Source organism: Equus quagga, chromosome 14 (assembly GCF_021613505.1).
Source record: "Equus quagga isolate Etosha38 chromosome 14, UCLA_HA_Equagga_1.0, whole genome shotgun sequence".
NCBI classification, from domain to species: Eukaryota; Metazoa; Chordata; class Mammalia; order Perissodactyla; family Equidae; genus Equus; species Equus quagga.
This window is the reverse complement of record NC_060280.1, coordinates 1,551,603-1,571,341: the sequence shown is the minus strand read 5'-3', so window position 1 is coordinate 1,571,341 and position 19,739 is coordinate 1,551,603. Positions and strand designations below refer to the sequence as shown.

Sequence of the window (19,739 nt, the reverse complement as noted above, 5' to 3'; positions counted from 1 at the left end):
CCGAGACATTTCTGATTTAAGGTAGATTTCAGATGAAAGGAAATCCAACTGCACTGTGTTGCACATGGGATTTAAAAGACTTTCTCTGTGATTATCTGTCCCCGTGGCCTGTGCTCAGGCCTCTGCTTCCCCCGCTCTGCGCCCCACACTGTCCATCACTCTGCTCCCCCTAGCCTGCTGTCACGCGAGTCCTGTCTTCTCTCCCTTGTCAGCTCCTGTGCCTCTCAATTTCTTCTTACTCTGTAATCTTGGCAGGGATGCGGTATGGGGTGGCCTTTTCTTGCCTGGCTGCTGTTCGGGGCGCTTACTTGCTCCTTCTGTTAACTCCTACTGAAGGTGTACGGAGGCGTGCTAAATGCCCGGCTCAGAGGGAAGCAGAGAGGCTGCAATCCTGTCATGTCTCAGGTTTCCTCGCCTCTTGGCTACAAACTCTTGACCGAGTAAAACATTTTCTTTGACCAGCAACTATATTTGTAGAATGCCTAAGAATTAGGCTTTGTCCTAATTAGAGATAAATAATCATATCTCCACTTCATCAGCTCGACATTGACCAGATTTTTAGCCTTGAGCATCAGAAAGCCTGAAAATGACACATTTTTCATTTCACTAAAGTTAATACTTCTCATCTAGCATAGCCAAGTCCCTAGAATTAAAAATAATGGTTACTGTTCTCCTTAGGAGTACAATAGGCAGATATGTTAGCATAGTAGAAATCTATATCCTTTTGTTTTTTTCATTGGAGCCACAATCACATTTTGAAATCTATGAGTTGTGTTTACAAAGCCCTACCTTTATTTCCGTGTGTTCTCAGCCCTTGAGCTTATTTTTTATTGCCTTCCTATTACTTTAGAAAACATATAATGCTGATCATTTTTTAAATCATAGAGATTTTGCTTTACAGGCATCACCTCTTTTGTAAAAGGGAAAGATATAAAAGATTTAAGGCCGGACGCAGGAGAGAGATGTGTACACAAAGTACAGGAGTCTGTGGCAGGGAAGGGACAAGAATACCTGACCCCTTAACCAAATTCACTCTCACAGGAGTTGCACTGCAATCTCTATTTTCTCAACTTGGTGACAGACTGAATTTTAGGTGTTCAAAGACAAGCATTGACAGCCCACAGAAGGCAGGGGCCTCAGTGCCTTTCATCTCCAGGCCATTGGTTAGGGCTGGACCATGGTGACCAAAAATTGTGATCATCGTCACCCTTCTATCATTCAAGCTATCATCACCAGGCCCTTATAGATGAAATTTGCTCAGGGACCTGAGAAGAGTATGAAACATCTTAGGCTAGTGATTGAAACAAGTGTGTACCAGGAAACAGTCATCCTTGGGTGTCACAAGGGATCTCCCCAACAAAGAGATTTACAATGTTCCTAACTCAAGGTTTTCCCCAGATCTACTTGCCTACAGAAGCAAAGCACAGATCAATTTCAGTGTGCCATAAGCCAACACGAAAACTTTCCTGTATAATATAAATGCCAATTCAATTTTTTTTTTGAGGAAGATTGGCCCTGAGCTAACATCCATGCCCATCTTCCTCTACTTTATGTACGGGATGTCTGCCACAGCATGGCTTGACGAGTGGTACATAGGTCCACGCCCGGGATCTGAAGTGGTAAACCCTGGGCTGCTGAAGCGGAGTGCACGAACTTAACCGCTGCACCACCGGGCCAGCCCCACCAATTCAATTTTAATGTGAACCAAAAAGTGAAATTTCTAATGTGAAAAAGAGGGAAGACAGGTAGAGAATTCTAGGAAGGCTTGTGTATCATGGTGATTCGTACAGGCAGGGATGTGATGGTAAAAAGAAACCAGCCAAGGCTCTTGATCTCTTGCTCCTTCATTAATCAAGTGGTGTTTCCCATCTCTTCTGGGCCCAGATAATGGTCAGGGGAGAGTCTCTGAATTCTATGCAACTTTTGTGACTGACTGTAGAGGCGAGGTGACAGATACCACCAGGGAGAGGTAAGTCTCAGGGTGCTGAGCTGAAGGGGAAAAAAAGGAGCAAGTTTCTGAACAAAGGCCAAGCAACAGAGCCCAAAACACTGGTGTGCGCTGGGGCGCATAACCCCAATTTGTAAACAACAGGGTATTCAGTGTTCTTTTATACAAGATGAAGACCCAAAATAAAGAGCCTGAACATGTTGGTTCTGCCTGAGAAACATCTCAATTATTTGGAAAACAGGCAAAGGTAAGATGCCTGAGATGACCCATCTGGACTTGCTCACGTGAGCACAGGAGACCACGGCTGCACGTCAGGCGCACAGGGTCCAGAGCGTAGAGACACCCTAGACCAAGAACATACCCTCCACTGAATTTCGTGTCACTTCTTTTCAAAGTGTAAAGAAGAGGGCAATCCCAGAGTCCAGTGTACACAGATTTCCAAATACAAGCATAATGACGGTTAAGATGCTGTAAGTAAGAGGCCAGGAGTTAACTCCGCACTGGAGCTGTGAGCCTAAGGGATTCAGAAGCCAATCCTGAGATATTAGTCACCCCAGACCAGCAAATGGTTGATCTTTGCTCGGCAACTTTCAAGATGTAATTGTTTAAATTAACTACAAGTAACTTGGAAGAAATTTTATAGTCATGAATAAATGTCAGTAAACTCACTCTTTCCATCACATCGCCGGTGTGAGCTGGGCTGTTAGACCCCAGATCTTTTTTGCTGATAAAAACAGAGATCTCTCCAGTGTCTTTACCATTTTCAAATATCTGCAAAATAAGTGCATTCAAAATTAAAAATAAATACATGCGCACACACACATACGTACATATATTCGTACCTACAGATATAAATGTAAGCAATCCAGGCTTTGCATAGCATGGTGTTGACTGAAAGTCATGGATATGGGAACTTTGCAAAGCAAGGACCACCTGTGCGAACACGTACAGGGAACTGGCAATGAAGATCAACAGGCCTAGAAGGGTCTAAAGGAAGCCCCTTGTTTCTCCTCTCGGTCCCAGTGTCTTTAACCTTGACCGGCACTCCCTACAACCCTGAAACAGAAGGAAACCGCAGATGGTAGTGGAGGAATCATGGACTTCACTGGATGCTTAAATGGGGCAAGTGTCAGAGAAAGGTCAGCTGGCAACCAATTAACAAGCTCATTTCATTCTTCTTGAAAAACACAAAGCCACAAATTATGTGAGGAATGTTTGATTTATATTTTAAAAACATCAGTGTTCAGCTCATCTTTTGACTCACTAAAAGGAAATTCAACATGACAGATTTATTGCACAACAGTGGGATGAAAGCCGTCCATTTGAAGTGCATCTACGCAACAAGTTGTTGGGAGAACAGAGGGAAAATCTGTAACATTGCATCATGCAACACTTGCTGGAAAAAAAAAATCTGGCAAATGCTCTGGTCAAAAGTCTCCCAATAAACCAGTCGTGAAGGGGGCCTCCATGGAGGGAGCACCACCTCTGACCACACTGAGGACCCCAGTGGGGTGTGCCGTTGACCAGGCTAGAACGGACGCAGGCCAAGAGGCCTGATGAACAACTTAAATCCTTGCTTTTTATTTTCTTTTTTCTCGAAAGTTCTTTTCTTCCCTTTCTGACACACCTATCACATCAGAGTGGCCATTTCATTTATGTCTAGGGCTATTTCCAGAGCAGATAACTTGGGAGAATACCTTATTTAAAAAGAAAAAAGACTACTGGTTTTACTCCTGAGACAGTTGGAAAGTTGTTTAATTAGTTCGGGAAATAATGTGCGTCAATAGCACTTCGTCAGACTTTACCAAAAACAGAGATTTTCTTAAAAAGAGTAATACCCTTCAAGAGTTGAGGGGCTTTCTCCACTCGGGGCTCTCCCTCGCACTGAGTCCAGGGCAGGTGGGACAGCTGTCGGCCTCCGTGCACTGACATTCCACACCCCGCAGTACCTTTCTCGAATGGAGATTTTTTTAAACCTCCATTCCGAGTGAAGATACATCTGTGAGCAAGAACTCTCTCTATTTTTGCAAGGAACTGTGTAAACCCAACTGAAGCCTGCAAGCCTGTAGAAATAATGTGGGAAGAGAATCCCACTGCCCTAACAGTCTCGTGGGTCCTAATCTGGAACCAAACTCGTAAACAACAGAGACACTGAGCAGTGACGGCCACGACTCAGGTGGCGCGCATTCTGCAAGGTCGGTGCTGACAAAGCTCAGTTTGGGGAACTTATTGATGTTCCTCTGTCAAGACTTGCTAGACATGGGATCAGAGGGGAGCAAACCGTATTCTGGAAATCGCAGAGTGAGAGCTAACTGCCAAACCGAGGGAGCGAACAGGACTCGGCCGACACTGAGACCTCGCTAGCTCGCTGCCTTCCTCACCACAGCTAATGTCTCTCCTTCTACGGCCGGAAAAGGTTCTCGAAAAAAGGCTCTGGCCTCCAAAAATAAGGGCATTTTGAAAAAAGAGTAAAGAGGTATTTTAATATTTAGTTAAAAGTTTAGGTGTTCAAGTGAAAGAAGGCTGCCCTCCACTAGTCATTCGTATAATATGTTTTTTCTGTATTTCTACAAAAAAAAAAAAATTCCCCAAGCTGAAATCCTACGAGCCTGCCTTTCTTAAGGACCAGCCCTGGTTTTTAAAGTCTCTATATTATTAGGCCCATTTTTTCCTAAATCCAAGTTTTGTACTTGTTTTTTCTTCCTGTGCATAAGATGCATTTTTACTTCTATTGCCCAATGTCTAAATAAAGACAGTTTTCCAGTGTTTCTATGATTGTCTAGACAGAGTGAAGCAAAGAGTCTACCTTTATTTCCTGCTCAAGGAAAACCGACTGCGGTACTGGCTTCCCAGTGGCTCTCTGCACAGCGTCCCCTCCCTACAGGTGTGAATTCTCACCCTGGAGTAGGTGATGCATAAAGCCAGCTGAGGACAGTCTTGGGTCCCAAGGAGTAAGGTAATGGAACCTAAGGAAAAATGATCCAGATCCTCTTGAAAAACATGGCAGCTAGTGACTACTGCAGAAAATACCTAAGAATAGGAATTCTACGCCCTTAGTTACACAAAGTACAGAGTTTTAAGGAGGAGTGTTTTCCATGAACTATAATCTTTTCACTGTCCTTCATGTCAATATTGACTTTTCTCGAGCAGGATTAAATTAGATTAACACCACCGTTTCATTGTAATGTTGTTAATGATTCATTCATCCAGCCGACACTTATTGAGCACCCACACGTGTTGAGCAGTGCTCAGGTGCTGAAGATGCACGGTGGAACAAGACTCCTGCTGCTGAGGAACAGAATAACAAGCAAATCATGCAGCACGGCCGGGGTACATCAGGCCTCCTTAGGCCTGAACTTTATACAATTTGGTGAGCCTTCTTCAACAAAAAGAATGCAAAATTACCAACGTAAAACTAGATATAAAATATTCATTTAAGGGGCCAGCCCAGTGGTGTAGTGGTTAAGTTCATGCTCTCTTATTTGGTGGCCCAGGGTTCGTGGGTTTGGATCCTGGGGGCAAACCTACACACCGCTTATCAAGCCATGCTGTGGTGGCATCCTGCATACAAACTGGAGAAGGACTGGCAACAGATGTTATCTCAGGGCCAATGTTCCACACCAGAAAAAAAAATCATTTAAAACAAGAAAACAAATCACAATTTACATGTATTAAAAAGTTCACACAAAGCAAAAACATTACAAAATCCAGAAAGAGTCACAAAATATATTCATTAATTAACTATCCAACATGCATTTTTTTGGCTGAAATGTCTTTGATCACCTCTTCATATGGTAATTTTGTAACATTGTCTATAAGGAGAATAGAAAGATAATTCCATTTTCCCTACAGCAAGGTTAATCAAAAAAATTTTTTAGCATTGATTAGAAAAATCTCTCTCAGCTTCACAACTTCATCGATCATTTCATAAAAAATTTCTAGGACTGATTTCGAGTTTGGGGAAAGCTTGATCAGATTTCTTTCACTACGAGCTGTAACGTGTGGAAGGGTCCCTGCAGATCAGCTTTGTTAACGACAGTGTTTCTCCTCCGTCACCCACAACGCCACGGTGCAGGCACGCTGGGCACATTCAGAGGGCTGTGCACACACCGCCAGCAGGCAGCAGCTGTCTTCACGGAGCCCTCCGCACACAGGACGGCCGGTGCTAACTGAACCACACAGGGAAGCGACACGAACCGCTAACCACATTCCACTACACCTAGACTAAATGAAGCCCCAGTTGGATTTCCCCTTAGCCAGACCCCAAAAATGCCTACGGCTGCCACTTCCATGCCGCCTGGTGCAAGGGGAAGCTCGACAGAGAGGAAGCTGGAGTGGAAACAGACAACGGCCTCAACCAGTTAGAGGCAGAATACGTTAGGTTTGCAAATTTTACAGGAACATGTGGCCATGTGCACACATTGCCAGGGCATCTCCCAGGGTTTTGGAAGGGGCCGGAGCAAGGAAGGGGCCCTGAAGCTCAAGTTTCATCAGCTTTATCGGAAATGCACCTCTGAGGGGGTCAGAAAGTGATAAGTGCCACATAAAGAAGAAAAACTAGAGCAGGGCAGGAGCTATAGGGTGGAGATGGGGAGTGGGATGAGACTGGTGGTCACCGCGTGAAGCAGGTGTTAGAACAGGCACCTGTTTCAGGAGAGGAGAGACAGGAGCAAAGACTGGGCGAGGGAGTCAGCCAGCAGAGCGCTGGGAGAAGCGTGTCTCGAGTAGACGAGTAGACGGAGGCGCTGGGGCAGAGGCTAGGGCTGGACTTTGTGCTGCACATTCCAGGAACGGCGTGGAGGCTGCAACGGGAGCAGAGTGGTAGAGAGGGAGGGTGAGGACTGTGACATCAGAGGGATCTCTGCAGGGTCTGGAACACGGCAGGAACAGGAGCCAGCCCACATTTTTACAGGAGCATGTGGCTGCTGGGCAGAGAGCAGACTGTGGGGAGCAAAGCGAACCCAGGGGGTGACATGGGCACCCCCGAGTGTCAACAATGGGCGTGGTTCCTTTCCCATGTTCATCCCACAGTGGTTTTACTTACTTATTTGTTTATCAGCAGGGCTGGGAAATAAAACTTCTAGCCAGGCTAATATTTCTGAAACATGAAGTCTGCATCCATGGGTGTAAATAAATCAAAGTAAATCTAACTATTCACATGCAGTGTTTGTGAAGGCATGAAAATGTCACCAACGTACTAAAAGAATTTTATTTCCCATGAAGATTTTACAGACAGTGACCAAAACTTAAACCATTTAGGGAAAGACAACCGGAAGGGGGAGTTCCGAGCTAATAGCCTGGCATCCTTTATGACATCTATTTGGGGACCCACGTAAGGCCTGGGTCAGGGCCACTCCCCGGCCTTCAAAGCTCTAAGTCTGGAAAGGCTGGCCGTGGGGACAGCAGGTTCCCAAACTCTCCGTGACTGCCAGGCACACCCCCCAGGCGGCTCTTCTGTGCTGAGTCGAAGGCCAAGCTTCTAGGCTTCAAAAGGCCCAGGACGCAATGCTGTCGAGAGGCAGTAACAGGAAAACGACACTGCGGTGTGTTGCCAAAAGTTGGGGGGATTTACCGCCAGAGGTGTGGGGAAGAAAGGAATATAAAACAGCCACATCAAACTCTGTGGCATATTTCAGGTAAATATAACTAAATATGTTGAAATAAGGTTAACTCACATGATGTCTTGGGTTGGGGTCCCCAGGAAGCTGCCTCTGAGAGAAGGTTTACCCTACCCGTGGGAGGTTGGCAGGGGAGCTCCTCTGGGGTCCTGGGAGCGGGCAAGGGAGGCAGGAGCAGGCTGCGGAGGGGTGACCCGCAACGCAGTTGCACCAGAGGCCTCCCGGGGGAGCTCTGGAGCCGGGATAGCCCTTCAGTCTCGTCCAGAATTGAGGCCAGGCCTGCCCACCGGCCCCCGACCAAGTGCTGAATGCAGGTGCCGGCAGGATGAGGGCCTCGTCTTGGGAGAAGCAGCTCCCTTACAAGGAGGGCAGCTGTCCAGTAAGGATACAGCCGTGGCAGCTGGGGTGGGTCCCTCGGAGCTGAGGAAGGGAGCCGGGCAGTGCAGCGGGCCTCCGCACACACACAAGCGATCCCGGGCAGCGACGCCCGCTAACGCGCTCGGGACTCACAACCACCAGGCTTCACAGGGAGTCTGAGGAGGGAAGGAGACGTCCCCAGCCTACCTCTTTCATAAGTGGTGGGGAGACCACTAGAGTCAAGGCCTACGATGTTTTTAATTAGAAACACCAAAGTGTACTCTCACATCTAGTGTCAGAGACTCTAAAAATCTGAAACTTAATATAAAGAAGTTTAACGGCATAGAAAAGTAATTTTTAGTGGATATTTTTTTTACCTAAGTCAAAAAATGTGAAAATTAACATGAAATATTTGTCTTACGTGAGAAGCTAATTAGCCAGGAAAAAAATCTTTGTCCAATCAGAATTCAAAGTCACTTCTGGATACACAAAACCAACTCTAAGTGAATTAACATTATATGTACATTAAATCAATAAATGTACTGTTATTTTTTTCATCTTTATAGACTTGCAAGATAGTTTTTAGAATATCCACATTTTCCATATCTTCTCAAATGTATATTATAAATCAAACCGTAAACAAGTCTAACTTTAATATTCAGATACAGTGAGAGTCACAGGCAAATATTAAAATTATGGGATTCAGGCAATGAAAATTTAATAATGAGTTAGTCTGTTTATACCACATGTAAGAGAAAGTGTTTTAATGCCTAACAGAGATGTCTTTAATAGTATTTAACAGGTAAGGAGTTGGTATATTCTGTCTCAGGAAATGAAAACACAGTTAAATGAAAACAAATTATACAACTGTTAAACTTCACCAGTCTAAATGGTACCTGAACCAAAAACCAAATAGCATTTTTTTAAAGCCCAGAAGAGGTATACTTAGAAAACAATTTACTTTAAAAGAGATTTTAAATTTCCTCTCTATGGTGCGGCAGAGCACGCTGTTGAGAAGCTGTAAACTGGGGGACTGCCTACGGGGTAGGATTTTAGGTGTGGACCAAAGGACTCTGGCCCCAAAATAGCCCTCCCAGCAACTTGCCAATACTTGAAACCCCAGTTAGAGATTTACTCCTTTGTCATAATTTAAATACCACAGAGGAAGGAAATGATATTCAGCCTCGGTGCTTATTAATCCTTTGAGGCTGTGATTTCCAGTCTCAGTTCTCTGGAGTCACCCAGAGGGCCTGGAGTAGGGTTGGTGGTAGAGGGTGAGTAGGGTCTGTGGTCCCAAGTGGGAGATCAAGGGTGATGAGCAAGTCTGTGGGGCAGCCATCATCCTGGCTTCAAACAGGGTAGATCCTACTTTCATTTACTTTATATAGTAGATTCCAAGAAAGAACTCCGATCTAAGAGAATATTTTTTTGAAAACTGTCTTTTGAAAGAAAGAGTGACATGCTTTTTTCCTAAAAGCAAGTTTTGAAAAAATGGTGGTAATGAGAACCTGGGGTACCTGACAGCCTGAATTGAGGGTTGGAGGGTGTGAGTGGAGACAGGGCCAAGGCAGATCAAGGACGGAGAGGCCTGAAGAATGGTCCTCACCAGCTTCGCAGTTACCTGGGAGCCAGCCTGCGCTCCTTCCTTTAAGCTTCTAAAGTCACACTACATTGTTTTGTTACAATATTTTTTTTAAAAAGGGTTCTGTCCCACTCACTTTTCTGTGTCTATTGACAAAGTAAAACTTCCAAAACAAGGTGAATGTTCCACAAAAAAAAAAAATCTCTTTGTATCCAATTACAGTTCTCACTGGGTTGGGTGTATGAAAATGTTCAACATTACCGAGAAGATAGTGGCAAGGTAAATTTGCTTGCCTGTCATGTCCTAAGCTAAGTAATTTCAATAAACCCATACAAATGAGAATATTTCAAGGAGAAATGGAACAAGGATCTTACTTTATCTAAATTAATTTAGTGCCTAAAATTATATTTAATTGGGATTAAAATATCACCTATGTGGCTCCTGTCAATATCTGAGTGTAATATGATGTGATATATACCAGAGCTTCGAGCTTGGTAAATAAAGGTTTTTGGAAGTTCCTGGGCTCAATATATTTCTTCTCATAGAAAGTAAGGGCTTTTTTGATGAGAAAAACATAGACACATCCCCCAAATTCTATTTTACTAGGGGAAATGAACATTATAAGATTAAATATGAACCAAATCATCAGACTTGCCCAAATTCTCAGCCTCAGAGACCATATTCTCATCTTTGGCTAGAGTATATGTTTTTAATGCTGTTCAGTTTCTCTTTAAAATATATCAAATATGCCTATAAACATAATTTTCTCCCTGATATGAATAAGTACTCTGCATAACTAAAACCTGTACAAAAGCTTAATCTATGGTGAAACATTTTTATTTTAAGAAATAATCCATTTTTTGTCATAAAACTTCAAACTGTAGGTGGAATCTTAGTAAGTGTAAACGCATCGCTTCGCTTGCACACCCTAGAGAAGCCGCATCCACTTCTGCGTTCAGTGATGACTCGGAGCTGGGCTAACAGAGATGTCAGTGGGCAATCCAGGGGACGGGAGCATATGTAGGAAGAGAGCCGCAGTGACCGGGGCGCTCCAACACTGTGAAGAAGCTAATTGAGAGGTAAGAGCGAATTAACTGCTATGGAGAAGGACGTTCCCCCGGAGAGAGCGTGCCTGCACAGCAGGGTTCAGGGGCTGCATTTAGCCCGGGGAACCACAGGGGCAGTAATCCAGCTCTGGCCCGTGGACTGTCCCCGCTGACTGCCCACCTGGCAGTTCTCTGGGCACCCTCAGGACTGTGGGGTGCGGGGAAAGCCCAGCTCATTACGGCCGGCTCTGCATGGGAGCCACAGCCCCGACCAACCGCTCTTCCCTGCCTTGGGTACTGGCGCAGCCTTCTCTTCAGCACGTCTGGGAGGGAAGGCCGCATCTCTCACACAGGGCCTTACACCTGGCTGCAGTGCTTGTGAGGAAAGAGGCTGGGGGGACACACTGGAAGTCCCCCGCCCCCTGCCCACAGGACATGCAAAAGAAAGAAAGAAAAGGACAGGAAAGAAAAGAGCAGAAGGCAGGATGGAAGGAGCCCTGGCAGGAAGCTGAGACAGAGGCTTCAGTGCTGCTGCCGGCCACCCCTGAGATGCCGGGGGGGCCTCAGGCTTCCAAGTTTCTCTGCCTTCAAAATGAGCACCCCGACATTTGCCTACTGCGGGAAGATTACAAAGGAAAACTGATGATCTCCATCACATCTCACCCAACATTTAATGAATGTTCTTGAAATCACAACACTCGAGCCACAATTCCTTTGAAAATGAATGTCAACTTAGCATGTTTTACTGCTTGTACTCAGAACATATCCTAAATTTGTTTTCTCATTCTCACTGTTCACTCAAATAACGTGGGTGAAATAAAGAGCAGCTCGGGGATTGTAAACACACATATGGGGAAAGTGGTTAAACAGAAAGACGAGAATCAGGAGGGTGCAGTGAAAATAAGGCCAGAAGGTGCGTGCAGAACAGTGCCAAGGCTGTCCAAGGAAAGTCTGCCACGCTTTTAGGGATAACTGACCTCGCTTACCTCCTTCTATTCTTTCAACTGGTCCACAGATCCCCAACTATTTAAACTTCCTCTTAATACATATGGTTAGAAAACTTCAAGCTTTTTTTGAATGACCACAAAATAGAATGCAAACCTCAGATGGGTTCATGGTGCTCTGGTGCCACTGGTAGAGCAAATTCCAAAGGCAAATTCAAATATCCAAAGCACAGGGAAGGCTAGGAGGGCGTTACAGATCAAAGTTAGCATCTTCTCTGTTACCAATCAAATGACACCATTTTCTAAATATACACAAGCCGATAAAGTAAAATGATGAAATTGTAGGAAAGAGCTAAGAAGATCCACACATTGGTTTCACTGTCCTCAAAGAACGCCATCTTGTTCTCATTGCCTGGGCCCCAGCCTTCTAGGCCTCTCTGCATCTTCCCACTGCACCTCACACGAGACAATGTGCATCTGATAATGTGTGGATTTACTGGGATATTCCTTTAAAAGGCTTCTTTTTTTCTGTCATTGGGACAATAAAATTGTTAGATGCATACTATACTACCCAGAGGATGAGCTAGATGCTGGACAAAGACATTCTTTGAAGAATACATCTCTGAATTATCTCTTTAACAAAGCTATAAGAGAACATTATAACCAAATGATATAAAAACAGAAAGTCTAAAAATATCTCCAAATCACAGCCGTCTGAATCTTGTTTTGGTCTAGGTTATAAACGCCACCATATCCCCTTGCTCACGCCAGAGTGGATTCACGTGAAGTTAATGAAGATCAGGCTTCAGGGCCCGTTCCCGCTCCAGCCCTGAGGGCTGGGAGTTGGCAGCTGGAGAGAGCCATAAGCATAAGCGGGGAGGGGAGGCCAACTAGCAATTAGGGAGTAAGTCTATGTAAGTTTTTCTGAAAAGCTGCCTAAAAAAGGTCTCTGAAGAAAGGGTCTGAATCTCAAGCCTCCATTAATTTGTTCTGATTTACTTTCTCCTTCTAAATAAATACCCACTTTCAGGCCTAATTTTAAAGAGGCTCCTCTCCCCCAAATTTTACAGGCTCTTGGCCCCACAGCAAGTGGATCTGCTTTTACCTGCAGCAAATGGAAGCAACCCAGGGAGCATCACTGACCACTGTGTGTGAAGAGCTGACCATCCTGCTCTCGTCCCGGTCTTGGGCTTCCCCACCCACTCACACACCCCACACTCCTGCTCATCAATTCTCTGTCACTATCACCCACCTTCCTCCTAGTTTCCACCCACCATCCTCTACAGACTTGCTAATACCCTTCTCCATCAATCCTTTCTTCCCTGCGCATTTCTGACAGCATCTCCATGGGGATGAAGAGGAGGCGGAGTTGCGGGAAGAGCGGGCTGGGGAGGCACAAGTTGCTGAGCCATGGCTACGGCAGATGTTCCCACAGTGGCTGTGGTGGTGGCATGGCAGGGCACACGGGGTAAGAGAAGGTATGGAACAGTAAGCAATTGCTCCAAAAACTCATCACCTGAAGGGCTTCAGAGACTATGGTGCACACTGAGAGTGACCACGAAAGGGAAAAACAGAAATTTCATCAACCTAAAAGGTGCTATGACGTGATGGCCAGAGAATGGAACAGAATGCAAAAGCAGTGCACACTGTGGCTCTGACCACGAAGGGCGTCTCTGAGTACATATGGGAACGAAATGCAAGGGTGAGAATAGTCACACAGCGAATAATCTGATTACGGGTGATAGAGCTTTTTCCTAAAATTCCTCTGATGTCGTCACATCGTTTCAATTCTTTTTTTAACAAGGAAGCTTCCCCATAGCAGGATGGACGTCCAACTTGGGCTGTTCTCAGTGCTTTGCTGTATTTGCACATTTAATCTTGGGATTGCATTACGCCATGTGATTGCAGAAATGGGACTGAGACAATATGGAACGCAGAAAGAGAACATCCGTTTAAGAGGCAGCCTTCTAATAATAAGACTTAACCAAGAGCTGCTATTTTTTTTTTCTGCTTTATCTTCCCAAACCCCCCATATAGTTGTATATCTTAGTTGCAGGTCTTTCTAGTTGTGGGATGTGGGACGCCACCTCAACGTGGCCTGACGAGCGGTGCCATATCCGTGCCCAGGATCTGAACCCTGGGCCGCCACAGCGGAGCGCGTGAACTTAACCACTCAGCCACGGAGCCAGCCCCAAGAGCTGCTATTTTTAAATTATCGATAAAAGACGCGATGAGGATGAGAAGCTCAGCGGAGTGGTGAAGGCAATCTTACACAACATGAACAAGCCGTTGGGGGACTCTGAATGGCAGCCTGCCTCCAGCCCACTGAGGACCACAGCTCCAGGAGAGGAGGATGCCACGGTCCATCCCTCGGTTCCTGAAGCTGAGCCACGGGTTTGTATACGTACGAGTGACGTGAATCAGAGTGATATGTCATCAGAGAGAGGAAATTAGAAAGATGACCATCCCAATTCATTTTTTTATCAGACACTTTTCAAAGATCAAAATGGATAGAAAAGGGGAAAAAATAAGTTTTACTAGAGCCAAGCTTTCCAGTTATAAATAGAAAACGCACTTTGTTCTCTGATATGTCATCTAAGACTCTGCAGAGTATATGCCATCAGGTGGGATAAAGTTGTTCATAACCAGAGCAGACGCAGCCCCGGCCAGCAGCGGGTCAAGGTAACTGGGTCAGAGATGGGGCTCCAAGGAAGGGCAGCTCACCCACAGCCCACGGGCCTCTGGTTAGAGTTTGCCCAGCACTCTGACATGAGCTGATCCTGGAATCAGTGAAGAATGGCAAGCTGTAGCCTTTTTTCAACACCCCCTCAGAGGAATTATCAAGTTCACCCCACCTGAGAGGGAGTACAGAAACATGCCTCAATTCTAAGGGATTTGCAATTCTGAATATTTAGGGTATCCTTTGCTAATCCAGTTTGTCGCTACTGTCTGGCTACTTCAGACACAAGAACTAGTTTCAAAAACTTCAGATCTCAGTTTCTTTTCCATAAGTCCAAATATCCACTCCCGACAGTTTCAAGTGACAACAAGCCATCACTGAGCACAAACTTTGGGAGACACACAGCACCCCACCATTACAGCGCTTCCACGAAACAGACACTGTTAGGCATAAGTAACGTCAAGGGGCAGAGGTAACCGTAAATGTAATACAGTATTAGGAAGAGAAGAGTATTACCTTTGTTTATTTGTTTGGTTTTGGTTTGGGTTTTTCTTGGTGAGGAAGATTCACCCTGAGCTAACATCTGTGCCAGTCTTCCTCTACTTTGTATGTGGGATGCCTCCACAGCATGGCTGATGAGAGGAGCAGGTCAGCCCCGGGATCCGAACCCACAAAGTCAGGCTGCTGAAGTGGAGTGCGTGGAACTTTCACCACTGGGCCATGGGGCCAGCCCCTTACCTTTGTTTTTAGTAAGATCTATGTATTGTAAGTTTATATAATTTAATTATGAATAATGGCTATATTTAACAACTGGCTCACAAAATTCCTCAAAATTTAACAATCAGCTATTACAAACTGGTAGAAGCAGCTTTTAGCATACCAAACCAATTAAATCAAAATCTCTGGAGGTGGGGGCATTGTTGTTTTTAAAAGGTCTCCAGATGATTATAACATGTGGCCAAGGTTGAAAGACCAGTGGTCTGTGCTAATGCCAGAGGATGCGGCCGATGTCTAGGCTTCCTGGAATATGGCAAGAGGAATTTATTCTCTGAGAAAAAGGGGATGTTCCGAAGGAGAAAACTGAGGAGAAAGAAGGGAGAAGCAAATGAGGCTGAGTACTTCGCGGGGAAAGAATCACAAAGCAGGAGACCGCCTTGGAGGAAGGAGAGGGAACTCCCAGACAAGACCAGGGGGACCAACCACCCCATTTTGCCTGTGGCTGAGACGTTTCCTGGATGTGGCACTTTCTGTGCTAAAACCGGGAAAGTAACCGGCATGCTACTGGAGGCATTAGATTTTCCATTTTAATTTATTTTTATTAATTGAAATTTACACAGCTACCTGTGGCTATGGTATGCACAGCACAGTGAGTCCACACAAACACAGCATGACGCCTTCTCTGCCTTTATAAATTTCCTCTTTTTTTGCTGGTATGGAAAGAACTTTGAAGCATATGAAAAGGGGAATACATGAGAGTAACAATTCAGATCCTAAAGTTAAATATTTGCTATCAAGCCCATGTGCTAGTGTGACTAAGTGATAGAAATTATTCAGAAATATGCAACAAACTTGTGAGGAACAGAACACTTTTATGTTTTCCAAGTCGTAAGATAGTTGTCAATGTAAATGAGTGGGGTGACTGGCATTACGACGATCTCTCTCCCTCATCTAGCTCCTCTCTTAACCAACAGCAAGGACTTGACAAAATGGTGGAATAGGTCTGCAACCAAGTCAAAAATCTGGAAAAGAATAATGCTGCCAGACTATAGGAACCCTTGACCTTGACGTCTTGAGCATCACTTCCTAAACTCTTAGCTGACTAGCACAGACCATGAGAAATAAATTATCAGATTTATCCTGGAGTTACATTTCCCCAAAGGTCAATTTTTACTTGGTAACATTCTCATTCAAAATGCAAACATAGGAATGCCATTTAAGACAAAACAGGTTATAGATAGAAAATATAATGTTTATAATATTATTTGCAGAACAAAATTGAATATTTAAAAGGAAGAATTATAGAGAAAAAAGCTGATCAAAATATAATTACTTGGAATGTTATCACATTCAAATATAAATATAATCAAAAGGAAATGTAGAGTTCCTTAGAGGGAAAAGGGCCACACGTGGAGTAATCCAAAATTTACTAGTTATAGTCTCTTGAAATGTGGGATATGAAATTATAGGACAATACCAACTTGACAGACCTACACAGATGCTCTATTATGATAAACAAAAGTGTGTAAATTCCCTAAGCGTCAGTGCCTAATCCACTTTAGCCAAGTAGGAGTTATTATTTTTCTCCTCCAAAGATGCAACAGCAAAGAGTCGAGGACATTGAGCCATCTTGTCCTGACAAATAACCAATTCACGTTTTTCCCAGCATATTCTTAAGTATTGATTTTACCAAGTGAACTCGACTCGTGTCACACTTATCCGGTACAGATCCTTTCCCTGGAAATGTCCTTTGTACATCGATCAGTTGCTGGCCTTTCACCTCTAATTCCTATTGCCTCTGTATGCCTGTGATTAAAGCTTGTCCATTTCTCCAAATCAGTTATTTTTAAAAACTGAAATACATAGTGACTCTGGTGAAAAATATATGTTTCTGGGGAAAGTATATAAATGTTCACATGATTAAATTTCTTCATTAAAATTACTTTTCTGTGTTGAAAACTAGTTAAAGTTTATAAATCCACATTTGAAAGTCCTCTAGGTATTTTCTTTTAAAAACACATCCCCTGAATGGTAATATTAGCACTTGTAAGCCAAACTGCAGTTTGAGGAAGACAACATAAAAAGAAATGCGAGCCGAGTGGCATTGTTACAGGGTCTTCAATGGAGCACAGAGTGTTTTGTCTCTGGCTGAACTCAGGGAGAGACACAGAATGACACCCACCTTGAGCTGCAGGCCTCCTGGGAGAAGAGTGTTTGTGGGAAGGCTTTTAATGTGTTGGTAGACATAAGAGGAGAATTGCTCCTGCTCAGCCTGTAATTGGGGGCCAAGTTTAGAGAGATGACCTCTGTTGCTTTTGATAGCTGTCTGCAATTCATCAATCAGCCTGCTCACCTGAAGGGGTTAAATTACAAGAGCTGTTAGCAAGAAGTAATTGTTGATGTCACACCTATTAGATTTTTGAGTTCCTCGTTTGATGGGGGGAAAATGACTTCAATATAAAAACTTGAGTATAGAACGCTCTTCGAGTAAACAGAGGAGATATACATTCCTTCATCAATAAATTTTATTTATGGGAAAATTTCTAACCTTTATACTTTAGTAATATGGAATAGGTAGCCATTTACAATTGCTGAACAAAAAATATCTCTGGATATGAAAAGAAACATATACATCTGACAAGGTTGCCAAAGACTTGTAAATCGCTTAACAGACTAAAACCTTCCTAAGACCTTAATTAATCCAATATATGCACCAACGACATTTAATTTATTATTATTAGATGTATGTTCCATTTTAGAATATTTTATTTTACTATTTGTATGTTTCATTTAAAATTTTAATTCATATATTAGATCCATTAACATTTTGTTGACCTTTTAAATAAATCAATCTTTCTTCCAAATATTCCAAAATATAATTTTCCAAATTTTATAAATACAATTTTCAAAAATATCCACATTTCAAAGATAATTCTCTATTCTAGACAATGTTTTGAATATATATCAATTTCTGAATAAAGCACAGAATTTTTCCAGAAACAGTAAAGGCTTAGAAACATGTACCCTTTATTTGTAAATTTCTAGACTTCTAACCAGCAGATTTAAGACAGACATTTGAACTTGGGCTACAGACTATTAATAAGACGTGCTGAGGATACAGAAATAGCAAGTTAACGTTTACATCCACATAGTTTACAAATTAGAAATCATATCATTCTTTGACTGTGTTATGTAGACTCATATTCTCTCTAATAGAATTGGATTCCTACACAGACACTAGTTGAACTACAGTAGTGACCAAAAGAGATGAAAGGCAGAAATTCACCTCATCCATGACTCTTTAAAGTGATTAAATTAGACCCATTTAGAAGTATGAATAACTCTGAATAGAGCATGAACTTTTTGAAATCTTGAGTTAAAATCCTGCTTCTCTCAACAGGTTATAAACCCTCATCCATAAAAGAATAATAATGCTGGCTTTACCATATTAATAATTTAAATAAGATTAAAGAATGGACAGCACAATGTTTAAGCTATAGTTGGTGCCTCATGCACGTTATATTATTACAGTGTTTTCTTCTTTAAATCTAGGTGTTCTCTGCACATCAAGTTTTAATTGTTACTCTTAGTCTGTCTTTCCTGTCCCTACTCCTACTTCACATGAAGCAGAAGAAAGTTGAAACTTCAGATTCTCATCTCGTTTCAACGTCCACAGTAAAAATGGGAAATCCTTCTCCAGGAGTCTCCCACATATTGACACCTCACCCTCTGTCTCTCTCAACTGAAAATATGGCACCTGCCCCAGTCTACACTCCAACTCTGATGTTAGATCTATGATTCCCATCCCTTCCACCGAGGACATCATGGAAGTCAGTGAAAAAAAGTTTGTACTATTATCCTTATGACTTGAATATTTATTTTTCTACTCTACCTAGTTAGTTCAACATTATATATATAGTATATATCGTATATACTATGTCTATAAAACCTCAATTACATTTAACTTTTCCGAAGAACTTTAGAAGCATTATGTGCATATAAACAAGTTAATTTAAATGATTCCTATTTTTCTTTGGTCTCCCGTAACTCCCTTGTTTGTCCCTATGTCATCAATCATCTCCTCCCTTTAAACAATCCTTTCTTCTAGAAAAAGGGCTGGCAAACGTTTTTTCTATAAGGGCCAGACGATAAGTATTTCCAGGTTTGTGGGCCATAAAGTCTTCATCAAAACTGCTCGACCCTGCAGTTGCACTTTGAAAGCAGCCACAGGCAATATGTTACCAGACGGGCATGGCTGTGCTCCATTAAAACTTTCTTCAGAAAATGAGTGAAGGCATGGACGTGGCCCCAGGGCTGTACTTTGCCAATCCTTCTTCCAAATACATATATGTTCTCTCCTTCCTTCCCTTTCTTATAAGTAATACTCTGGTCCAAGCCCTCATCTCCTCTTCCCCTCCCCCTGCTCGGGTTACCAAAACACCTACTGTGTGGTCTCCCTGTCTCTGGTCTCTCCTCCTCTAAACCATCCTGCCACCTCCCCCGAATTAATCGACCTCCAATAGCATGTTGCACCCTCCAGTTGCTCCCCCAGATTCCTCAGCTTGGTATTAAAAGACTCAAGACCTTTTCTTACTTTCTGGAATGAATTTCTGTGCTTTCCATAGTACTGTCAACCCGATAAGAAAGTTGTAACATTTAAAATATGGAAATGATAGATGATGCAGTATTAGTCAGTATTTTCAGCCTCATCCTCACCATACTACCCACCAGCAGCATTATCCTCAAACAGGATGGATAATAGTATTTATCAAAGCTAGAGATCAAAGCAGGCCAGGAGACTTGCTCCTATCATTATCTGACAAAATTAAAATCCAAGAACCAAAGGA

General features: G+C 43.2%; 1 protein-coding gene across 3 annotated transcripts in view; it reads right to left on the bottom strand.

The window, feature by feature from the left end:
• Positions 1-19,739, bottom strand: part of DCDC1 (doublecortin domain containing 1) — a 427,916-nt gene that overhangs the window by 205,642 nt on the left and 202,535 nt on the right. For all 3 annotated transcript variants that reach the window (XM_046637833.1, XM_046637832.1, XM_046637834.1), the window contains 2 exons: positions 17,075-17,245; positions 2,618-2,719 (listed from right to left, as the gene is read on the bottom strand). In XM_046637833.1, coding sequence (XP_046493789.1) covers positions 2,618-2,719; positions 17,075-17,245 — 273 coding nt within the window. The remainder of the gene's footprint in view (positions 1-2,617; positions 2,720-17,074; positions 17,246-19,739) is intronic.